Raw genomic sequence first — 12,030 nt, forward strand, 5'->3', positions numbered from 1 at the left:
AAAATATATGAGAAAACCTGACTGCCTTTGAATTAAATAAGAATTATTTTTTTAACATGTGACACCAAAAGCACAATCTAAGGAGGAAAATTGAAAACGTGGACATCTTCACAATGAAAATCTTTGGCTCGTCAAAACTCACTTGAAGAGTTTTGTATATAACTAGAGTTAGGTATATAACTAATAAAGTATTTATATTCCAAATGTATACAAATTTGATATTCACAATATAATCTTTGAAAATTAATAATGGAAAACAGACAGCCCAGTAAAGATGGACAAAATATGGATACTTTATTAAAGATGTAAGGTGATAGATAAGCACATGTAAAGATGCCCAATGTCATTGTTCATCAAAGAAATGCACACGAAAATCACAACTAGTTGCTGTTACATGCTTTTAAAATTTATTTAAATTTTAAAGGCTAACCACATGAAGTTTTGCCAAAATGTGAGGACAGTGTCTCACACACTATTGTTGAAATGTAAAACTGTACTGTTGCAGCTTCTTCTTAAAATAACCTTATTTATGTATCTTTGACTGATCTGGGTCTTCATTGCTGCCCAGGGTTTTTCTAGTTGGAGTGAGCAGGGGCTACTCAGTAGTTGTGGTGTGCGGGCTTCTCACTGCAGTGACTTCCCGTTGCAGAGCCCGGGTTCCAGAGCGTGAGGGCTTCAGCAGTTGTGGCTTCCCAGCTCTAGAGCACATGGGCTTAGTTTTTCCTTGGCGTATGGGATCTTCCAGGATCAGGGCTTGAACCCGTGTCTTCTGCCCTGGCAGGTGGACGCTTTATCACTGAGCCTTCAGAGAAGCCCTTAGTTTCTTTCACCTATCATGTAATGCAGCCTCTTTACTGTTTACCCAAGAGAATAGAATGCCTTCATCCCTACAAAGCTTTGTACACAAACGTTCATAACAGCTTCACATGTAATAGATGAGATCTGAAAACAACCCAAAGACAAACCAACAGGTGACAGATCAACAAAGTGTGGTGTATTCAAAAAACAGCATATTATTGAACAATAAAAAAGGAATGAGCTACTGTTAAAACTACCAATGTGGATGGATGTCAACATTTACCCTGTGTGAAAGAAGCAAAATTAAAATGAATATAGACTGTATGACTTTATTTATATTAAATTGTAGAACATCTAAGCTAATTGATAGAGAATGCTGATTAGATCAGTGGTTGCTTGTGTTGGGAGTGACAGCAAAGCAGCATTATATGGGCAAGAAGAAACTTGTGGGTGATGGATGGATTCACTGCAGTTGAGCCTTGGACTACATGGATTTGAACTGCTTTGTGCATTCACAGGGATGCCTGGCATGCTGCAGTCCATGGGGTCGCAAAAACTCAGACACAACCTGGTGACTGAACAATAAGTACATCCACTTGTACACAGATTTTTTTCAATAAATACCACAGTACTATAGCATCAGAAGTAGACTAAATCCATGGGAGAGCAGCTGCAGATACGGTGGAACCTGCATTACAGAGGGACCTCAGATGTGGAAGACAGATGTTAAAGTTAAACATGGGTGTGTAGACTGCTTGGAGTGCATCACCCAACCCTGCTGTTCAGGAGTCAACTGTCTTTTGATTGATGTGGTGGTTGTATAGATATAAACATACACACACACACACACACATAATGTACATCTCAAATAGATTCATGTATTATGCGTCTAATAGTAAATCTGTTAAAAATCACAAAATTTAAATGACATCAAACACAAGAGTCACACTATTTTGTTGTCAAATCTCAGACATTAAACTTATTTTCCTTACCAATAATAATAAGAATTTTACACTAACTGAAGAAAATCCATAACTATCAAAACAAAAAATAATCTTTTAAGTGTATGCCTCATTTGCTATATCTTATCCATTGTACAGTTACAGTGTTCACATTTCATCATATACGAAGAATCAGTTCAGTTCAGTTCAGTCGCTCAGTTGTGTCCAACTCTTTGCAACCCCATGGACTGCAGCACGCCAGGCCTCTCTGTCCATCATCAACTCCTGGAGCTTGCTCAAACTCATGTCCATTGAGTCGGTGATGCCATCCAGCCATCTCACCTTCTGTCATTCCCTTCTCCTGCTGCCTTCAATCTTTCTCAACATCAGGGTCTTTTCAAATGAGTCAGTTCTTTGCAAGAATAACTATATAATAAAAGAAGGAAAATACTAGTTATACCAAGACTCTCATCCATTGCTAATGTGAATGTAATTCCTACAACCACTTAGGAAAATCACTGGAAAAGTTGCAAATGTTCAGTTTAGGCACATGATATAAGTAAGCATCACATTCCCAAGGGCATATACCTATGAGATATGCACACATACATTGACTAACAGACATGTAGTATAATATTCATAGCAGCCCTATTCATAACACTCATAACTGCAAGTTACCCAAATGCTCATAAGAAACAATATATTTATAGCTGTTATTTCTATATAAAGATATCATATGCAGTGATGATAGTTAATATTTTACAATTATAAACAATAATTTGGCTGAATCCCCAAATAAGGTAATATTGAGCCGAAAAATCAGATAGGATATAAATACATACAATGTAACTGTATATAAAGGTTATAATCTGTCAAAAATGATCCATGGATTAGTGATTTTCCATGGATGGTGGCTGAAAGAAAGCAGATTGGAGGTAGTGAAATGCTGGTAATATTACTTTTCCTGGATTTGGTGCTGGTTACATAGATGTGTTCAATTTAGAAAATTCCTTGAGCTGTGAAATGATGGTGTGAATGTGTGTCTGTTAATATTGTTATATTTCTGTAAAAAATCTACTAACTAAATAGCAATGGAGGAAAGCAATATACTTATAACCTTTGAAACAGAATTATGATTAGAAAATGTCCTGGTGTGTGCTTTTGAGACTCTAGCAGAGTATGCCTTGAGATCTGGATTATTTTTCTAATTCTTTGCCAATATATTTATTTATTGTGTGATTTTGGGAATTGTGTAATATTTAAATTTTTTAAGTGTAAGAGATAGCGAAAGGGCATAATATGTTGTTGACTGTCAACAAGAGGGAAAAAATACACAGAACACACACATTACATATAGGTAGATACAGACACAAATATGGGTATAGAAATGGATTTTATTCATATGTATAAAATATAAATACTGGATGGAGAAACATAGTCTAAAAATGGTTTCCTTCAAGGAGCAAAACTATGTGACTTGGCAAGGGAAGGGATGGGAGTTTTCACAGCATATTGCTAAGTTTTTAACTTAAGCTCTACTAATATGTCACCTTTTAAATAAATAAATAGGATGAATGTAGTAAACAGACTTCAAACTGTGTATACAGTATCATAATACTTTAAAAATATGCATGAAAGATGACTAGTAAGCCTCCATTACTTTGGTCACCTGATGTGAAGAACTTTCATTGGAAAAGACCCTGATGCTGGGGAAGATTGAGGGCAGGAGAAGAAGGGAATGACAGAGGATGAGAGGTTGGATGGCATCACTGACTCGATGGACATGAGTTTGAGCAAGCTCCCGGAGTTGGTGATGGACAGGGAAGCCTGGCATGCTGCAGCCCATGGGGTCGCAAAGAGTCGGACATGACTGAGCAATTGAACTGACTGAACTGAGTAAGCCTATGAAAAATATGCAATTGTAGTTTTTGGTACAAGCTTAAATGCCCTTTTATTTTATCATATATGACAGTTTGTGAGGTCTTAAACTGTCAGTTATGTATATGATTTTACGTGTATGCATATGATTGCTGTCCAACTCTGTGACCCGCCAGGCTCCTCTGTCCATGGAATTCTCCATGCAAGAATACTGTAGTGAGTTGCCATTCCCTCCTGCATATGATTGCTGTCCAACTCTGTGACCCGCCAGGCTCCTCTGTCCATGGAATTCTCCATGCAAGAATACTGTAGTGAGTTGCCATTCCCTCCTCCAGGATGCATATGATTAAAGTGAGATAAATACAAATGCATTCAAACATTCAGTGAATATCCACTTATTTCTGTGTTTCACTTTCAGATACAATGTTTATTAAAAAAAACTACAATACACATCAGAACTGGCTTATTTTATGTTTCTACATTTTTCTGCCCTTTTTCATAATTTTCGCCATTAGGATCATGAAGCGAAATAAAATGAGGAAATCATGCAACAAAGAAAGTGTGGAACATGAGGGGTAAGTAAGATTTTTCAAATAATTTAGTATCTTAAATTGTGCTAGTCATTAACCAGTGTCATTAATTCATAATTATATAATACTTGTTATATTTATTATGAAATGTGTGCTATGTTAAAATCTAAAACAAATGTCCTTTTATCCATTTTGTTTTCCCAATAGTTCATTGTTAGCAGGCACATTAAAGCAAATCAAAATTTTGACTGCTCTAGAACTGTTTTCCTGATGCGCATTCCACAGTGTACTAGGCACTTAATATGAGAAAACTTTATTTGGTATATCATTTTAGGTTCCTTTCTAAATGGATCTAAATTAAGTAGCAGTGTTTGTTTCCTTCAGAGAAATCCTTTTTATCCAATTTAGAATTTATATTAAAAATGTCATTAATAAATCCTTGAACCTCAAAATATTTCTGTCTCTTTGGTAGTCTCAAATGTTGTTAAAAAATCTCTGCAGAATTCATCTGAAATTAGATACTGTTTCTGACAAACTTGTGCATGATATTCTTACTTTTGTGTGTCTTCCTTTCTGATGACCTAACTCTTTAACTCATTGAAGGCAAGAAACCCTTATATTAATCCCAATATGTGACAGCATGAATGAGGATTTTAGCCTCAAAGTGATATTTTCTTTGAAAACTATTACTGTGTGCTGTGCTTTGTCGCTCAGTCATGTCTGACTCTTTGCGATCCTGTGGTCTGTAGTCTGCCAGGCTCCTCTGTCCACAGGATTCTTCAGACAAGAATACTGGAGTGGGTTGCCATGCCCTCCTCCAGGGAATCTTCCTGACCCAGGGATTGTACCCAGATCCCCCGCATTGCGTGTGGATTCTTTACCATCTGAGCCACCAGGGAAGCCCATTTGATGAAGACACATTCAACTGCACACACATCACATGTATGTCATTTAGGGAAATGTTGGATCATATTCACTGAAAGAGAAAATGACTTAATTGGCCATCTTGACACTTTACAGAGGAAAAGAAAACAAGAGAATTCAAGAACACCGTGACAGGTAATGTTGTTGAGGGAACCTGAGTAATGTACATGCTGAGTACAGCTCCATATCTCAAAATTCATGCTGTCCCAGCCTTAACGACTGTTCCTTTACAAACTCTCCCACCAGAGCTGGGATGTGCACCATTAAGCCTTCCATCTTTGTTTATTCTGTAAGTGTATACTGGAGCTTTTGAATACATAATTTTTACCAGATGGGAAAAAAAGTGTTTATCTTGTAGCCATATGTTTATTTCCATCATGCATTAGGCTGGGGCTATGGGTTTAGGTAATAAGTTCACAGAGTTGGAACATCATTCTCATCACATCACATCAAAGACAAATGCTATAAACTGATAACTTAATATCAATCTTGATAACTTGGAGGAAGTAGTGTTTGTCAGCTATTTCCTGACAACATGAAAACACCTGTAAGATTATTTTTCTCACTTTTTATACTTAAATCTATTAAAAAAATAAAGGCAGCTAAATGTACCATATATGTTTTTGGTTTTTGAGTAGTTCTTCACTTTCAGGCTTCATAAAGGGTGTTTCAGAATTATCTTGTATATTCCTTGTCACAGCCCTAGAAGCAGCCTTTTCTACAAGGATTCTTGGTTTCTTTTATTGGGAAACAATATTGCAGACCTAGATGCTAGGTTTGCTCCTTGCTATTTGGGTTTCATTGCTTCTAGAACCTCACAACAGGCAGATATATGAATCTGATATATGTGTACAGCACATGTATACACACAATTGTCCTTAGATAATCTGCAGATAAGTCCTTTATCACATATTTGTTGTAGCTGAGTTGTCTGAATTTTTGCAACCCTATGAACTGTAGCAAACCAACTGTAGCAAACTGTAGCAAAGCCTGGTTTCCTCTGTTCTCCACTAACTCCTGGAGTTTGCTGAAATTCATTTCCATTGAGTTGGTGATGCTATCTAACCATCTCATTCTCTGCTGCCCTCTTCTCCTTATATCAGATAAAAATTGAGGTTTTTTTTCTTCACATATGTGTCATATTTTCATTCAAATCACAGTAATTTTTGCTGAGGAAACATTTTAAAATTTTATCATTGTTCTCCTTCTTGGATTATGCTTTTGCTGTTATATTTAAAAACTCACCACCAAACCCAAAGTCACTCAGATTTTCTCCTATGCTTTCATCTTGAAGTTTTATAGCTTTGCAATGCACATTTAGACCTATGATTCATTTTGAGGCAGTTTTTGTGCAAAATTTGAAGCAAAATTTGAAATTATGACATATGTGATAAAGTTTGTATTTCTGCAGATGTGTGCCAAATAGTCCAGGGTCGTTTGTTGAAAGAACTATATTCATCGAAATGCCTTTCAACATATATATGTATGTCTAATTTTGAATGAAGGAAATTAGATATTTCTTATTTTCTTATTAATGTTAACTGCATCTTCTTATTTATAGTGTAAAGATTTTTTTTTCTGCAATGTATCTTTTTCCAAGTTTCAAATAGTAGAATGTGATTCTCTTTATCCACATTTGCAGTAAGTTTGCCTAAAGGAAATATGTGTGGGAAATATATGTGGAAAATATATTTTCCACATGCCACAGATTAAATAAGCTATGTCATGTCTGACTCTTTTGCAACCCCATGGACTGTGGCCCACCAGGCACTTCTGTCCATAGGATTTCTCAGGCAAAAATAATGAAGTGGGTAGCCATTTCCTTCTCCAGGGGATCTTCCTGACCCAGGGATCAAACCCACATCTCCTGCATTGACAGGCATATTCTTTACTCTGTAGTGACTGGAAACATTCTATTTAGCCTTTCACTTTAGTCTTTCTAAACCATGGATTTTTCAAAGAACCAAAAGTATACAACACTAAATAAATGAATTTTTATTATTTTCAATCATTTCATGGCTGTAATTATTTTGCCTCATACTAAATGATAAATCAGCAATAAAGTAATAAATGTAAAGCTATATATTTACACATATAAATTTGTATTTATATGTAAACACATACATTTGTTGTTGTTCAGTCAATAAGTTGTGTCTTACTGTTTGTGATCCCATGGGCTGCAGTATGCCAGGTTTCCCTGTCCTTCACTATCTCCTGGAATTTGCTCAAGCTCATGCCCACTGAGCTGATGATGCCATCCAACCATCTCATCCTCTGTTGCTTTCTTCTCCTCCTGCCCTAAATCTTTCTAGCACCAGTGTCTTCTCCAGTGGCCCACTCTTCCCATCAGGTGGCCAAAGAAGTGGAGCTTCAGCTTCAGCATCAGTACTTCCAGTGAATATTCAGGGTTGATTTCCTTTAGGATTGATTGGTTTGATCTCCTTGTAGTCCAAGGGACTCAAGAGTCTTCTACAGAACCACATTTCGAAAGTATCAATTCTTCAGTGCTCAGCTCTCTTTAGACTGATGCTGAAGCTGAAGCTCTGACACTTTGGCCACCTGATTTGAAGAGCTGACTCACTAGAAAAGACCCTGATGCTGGGAAAGATTGAAGGCAGGAGGAGAAGGGGATGACAGAGGATGAGATGGTTGGATGGCATCACCAGCTCAATGGACATGAGTTTGAGCAAGCTCCGGGAGATAGCGAAGGACAGGGAAGCCTGGTGTGCTGCAGTCCATGGGGTCACAAAGATGTGGACACGACTGAGTGACTGAACAAAACAGCCAACTCTCACATCTGTACATGACTACTGGAAAAACTGTAGTTTTGATTAGATGACCTTTGTCAGCAAAGTGATGTCTCTGCTTTTTAATATGCTGTCTAGGTTTCTCATAGCTTTCCTTCCAAGGAGAAAGCTTTTTATAATTGTGTGGCTGCAGTCTCTGTCTGCAGTGATTTTGAAGGCCAAGAAAATAAAATCTGCCACTTTCCCCACATTTTTCCCATCTATTTGCCAAGAAATAATGGGACTGGATGCCATGATCTTAGTTTTTTGAATGTTGAGTTTTAAGTCAGCTTTTACACTTTCCTCTTTCACCCTAATCAAGAGGCTCTTTAGTTCTTCTTCGCTTCCTGCCATAAAGGTGGTGTTATCTGCATATCTGAGGTTATTGGTATTTCTCCTGGCAATCTTGATTCCAGCTTTGATTCATCCAGCCTGGTATTTCTCATGATGTAATCTGTATATAAGTTAAATAAGCAGGGTGACAATATACAGCTTTGATGTACTCCTTTCCCAATTTTGAACCAGTCTGTTGTTTCATGTCTGTTTCTAACTGTTGCTTCTTGACCTGCATACAGGTTTCTCTGGAGGCAGGTTAACCGGTCTGGTATTCCCATCTCTTTAAGAATTTCCATAGTTTGTTGTGATCCACACAGTTAAAGGATTTAGGGTAGACAATGAAGCAGAAGTAGATGTTTTTCTGGAATTCTCTTGCTTTTTCTATGATCCAATGGATGTTGGCAATTTTATCTCTGGGTCCTCTGCCTTTTCTAAATGCAACTTGCACATCTGGAATCCATTGATCCTTTATTTTTCACTCTTTCTGTTCCTTTGAGTACCTGTTTTGATCTGACACTTAAAAGAGAAATCTGACAGTAGATATAGTTAAAGTACGAAACTGTCTACTACTAAACAGACTGTAAATTTGTACTTTCTTTTTTTTTTCCCTAGTCGTTCAGCCATTGTACCAGAACGCTGTGACATGGACTACTAATATAGCCAAGCACTTCACCAACAAAATGCTTACATGAAGAGGAGAAAGTGTTTTGTAACCCTTATGCTATCCCTAAATACACTTAAAATGTCAGATTTTCGAAAATAAAGTGCACTTGGGCAGGAGGAAGTCTTCCTTCAGTTCAGTTCAGTCTCTCAGTCGTGTCCGACTCTTCACGACCCCATGGACTGCAGCACGCCAGGCCTCCCTGTCCATCGCCAACTCCCGGAGTTTACTCAAATTCATGTCCATCGAGTCGGTGATGCCATCCAGCCATCTCATCCTCTGTAGTCCTCTTGTCCTCCTGCCTTCAATCTTTCTCAGCCTCAAGGTCTTTTCCAAGGAGTCGGTTCTTCGCATCAGCTGGCCAAAGTATTGGAGTTTCAGCTTCAGCATCAGTCCTTCCACTGAATATTCAGGACTGACTTCCTTTAGGATGGGTTGGTTGGATCTCCTTGCACTTCAAGGGACTCTAGAGTCTTCTCCAACACCACAGTTCAAAAAAGTCTCCCTTGTGACTCCCCAAAACACCTAGCTGCTGGTGGACCCCCCCTCCCAGTGGGCCGCAAATCCTGGTGCCCAAGATGGGGAGAGGCCCAATGCACAGCTACACTTCTATCGTTCACTCCACTCATCGCTCTAACAGAGCTGCCTTCTCCACCTGCCTGCCCAGCTTGCCCGCAGGCCAGCCCCGAAGGCTTGCTCCTACCCTCTCCGGCCCCGCCCTCCAGTCTCGCCTGACCTCAGCCCCCTGCTCCTCTTTTCACTCCTGCCCCGCCCCCTCGTTTCATCTCACCCCTCAGCCCCAGCCACGCCCCTCAGCCCCAGCCACGCCCCTCCCAGGTCCGGCTCCCAACCCCGGGCGCGGCAAACCTCGAGAGTCACGTCCAGTCAACAGCCTTCCCTGAGGCGAGGCCGGTCACGCAGTGTTGTCTCTCCTGCTAATCCTCACAGGGCTGGGCCGGCTGGCCTCCGCGGGCCATCGTAAGTGAGGACCCTGCCTGATAGGAGGGGGGCCCATCGTCGCAGTGTCCCTTGGCGCGGGGGTGGAGGGGTTGCCCTCCTGGCCCCAGAAGCCCAGGCCAGGCTGGGGGAACCCGGGCGGGTCTGGTCGGAGTCCTGCCCAGTTTCAGACTTCTGCCAGGCCCGCTGGTCGGAGGTATCAGAGCAGGACTGGGATAGTTGACGGGGCTACAGGTCTTCCAGGGAGATGTGGTGGGGATGGGGGTAGGGAGAGGATCCTGGATGGGGTCCTGGGGACCTCTTCTTAAAACCCTACACAGTATGATTTTTGGTGTGTGTGTGTGTGCGCGCGCGCCCACTGGGGCTTGGGAGATCCACAAGTGATGTGATAGGAGAGGACAAATAAGAATGAATGCTGCCCTCGACTGGGGGACGCTCACTCCTCTCTTCCTTACTGCAGACTCTGAAACATCACTTCTACACATTACAGTGCCACAGAAGACTGGGACAGATAATGACAGTGGAATTTCAAAAACGCGTGTAATTAAGAAACAACTTTAAAAATATGTGTGTTTTTTCTCCTGGAGTGCAAGACCCAAATCAATGCATGCTTATCCCTTGTTGAAATTTTGAGTTCTAATGACAGTGTTATTGTTTTCATTCTCAAGTAATAGATGAACATTATGAAATAGACTCAGAGGAAAAAGATGCCTTGAGTTCTTGTCACATAAAAAGGCATCTACAGCCTACTAGATTGTTTTCTATAAAAGATGTACATTTAAAAATGCCTTCTGTGTAAGAGAGGCCATACCAATATTTACATCATAGCATGATTTTAAAATGACAATATATAAAGTATATCTTCATACCTGTACTTACACACATGTGCATATATATCTGTTTCCTTGTACATGACTTTCTTTGACCCATGTAAAACATGTGTAAATGAGACACATATATATACATTTTACAGCATTGCCTTTTAATGTGGCTATCACCAATGATTCAGGAAAAAATTAAATCAAACAAACAAACAAAAAAAACTTGTGTTTAGAAACTGTGGAGCACAGGCATAGATTGTGACAATATAAGCTGTCTTATTATACTAATTTATTAAAATACCTGTAGCAGTGTAGTAAAATTACACAGCTTTTATTAACAATTAAAATGTAGCATTTCAATTTTCCTGTGTTTCTTTTAGAATTGTGGCTATGCAATATTGTCAAAAGCCATAACGTGGAAAAAAAATAATACCAAGAAACTCACCATTAACTGACCTGATTCAAGAAGGAAAAAAATCTGCTTTTCTCCCCTTTTGTGATGGCTTAAAACTTCAGTCTCACAAAGCAAAAATAAATCCTGTGAGTGCAAGTATGTAGGCTTGTGTCTATTGATTCTGTTTTCAAACCCAATTTCATATGCCTGATGCACAATGAGGCCAAGCAAACCAAAACATCAGTGGAGTTTGGATCAGAGAAAGGTTTATTGCAGATTAGTTCAAGGAGAAGGATGGCTCCTGACCCAAAAAACTCTGAACTACTCGAAAGGTGTCAGCAAAGCACTTTTAAAGGCAAGGTGAGAGAGGCTGATTGTTGAAAACTTTTTGGCATTGGAATCTTTTATTCTTGCAGCTACCCACCTAGGTCAGGTGAGGATGTTCCTGTAAATCTCCACCAAGACAAATGTTGTTGTTTTTTCTGCAAATTTTTATCCATATATGAATGGACTCTTAAAGGTCAGAGCCTTGAGAATAAACTATTCTGTATATTTTAGGCTACAGGCTACAGAACATGAAGTTTAAAGTAAAAGCAACAGGTATAACCAGTAGTCAGATGTATTCTCCCCTATTAAAATTTTACATACAAATTCTTAGAATTAATTAGAAAATTTAAAAGATAACTGGGCACTGAAAAATGGATTAGTATGTGTAATAATGGTGAAAAAGCTGAAATGTGTTGAGCAAGGTGATGCTCCCAAGTCTCTATCACTTACTAGCTCTGTACCAAAATAAATCTAAGTTCTTTAGTTTACTTAGCTATAAAATGAGCAAAATAGAACTATATCTATTTCATAAGTATATTATGAGACTTTAAGGTAATTTAAAGAGCATTTAGCCATAATGCAAAGAACATATTTTTTACATTTTATTTTTACCAGTACCAATAAGGTACAGGTATATTTTGTAGTTGAAAAAGATTTCTGCCTCAAATAATGGCATA

General features: G+C 38.9%; 1 protein-coding gene and 1 long non-coding RNA gene across 3 annotated transcripts in view; both read left to right on the forward strand.

Moving 5' to 3' along the window:
- Positions 1–8,998, forward strand: part of LOC110126585 (disintegrin and metalloproteinase domain-containing protein 18) — a 102,197-nt gene extending 93,199 nt beyond the window's left edge. Inside the window, exons 19-20 of one of the 2 annotated variants that reach the window (XR_002310482.2) lie at positions 4,133–4,192; positions 8,806–8,821. Coding sequence is in view for 1 of the 2 variants with exons in the window: in XM_020876315.2 (XP_020731974.2) it covers positions 4,036–4,192; positions 8,806–8,848 (200 nt within the window). In the remaining variant the exon portion in view is untranslated. Of the gene's footprint in view, positions 1–4,035; positions 4,193–8,805 lie in introns of both variants that reach the window. The other variant, XM_020876315.2, reaches the window with a different exon arrangement.
- A 701-nt stretch (positions 8,999–9,699) lies between these two features.
- On the forward strand, positions 9,700–11,185 carry LOC110126592 (uncharacterized). Its single transcript, XR_002310484.2, has 3 exons — positions 9,700–9,832; positions 10,272–10,351; positions 11,013–11,185. It is a non-coding gene; the product is annotated as an uncharacterized lncRNA (long non-coding RNA).
- The last annotated feature ends 845 nt before the right edge of the window (positions 11,186–12,030 follow it).

This window comes from Odocoileus virginianus, chromosome 32, assembly GCF_023699985.2.
Source record: "Odocoileus virginianus isolate 20LAN1187 ecotype Illinois chromosome 32, Ovbor_1.2, whole genome shotgun sequence".
NCBI classification, from domain to species: Eukaryota; Metazoa; Chordata; class Mammalia; order Artiodactyla; family Cervidae; genus Odocoileus; species Odocoileus virginianus.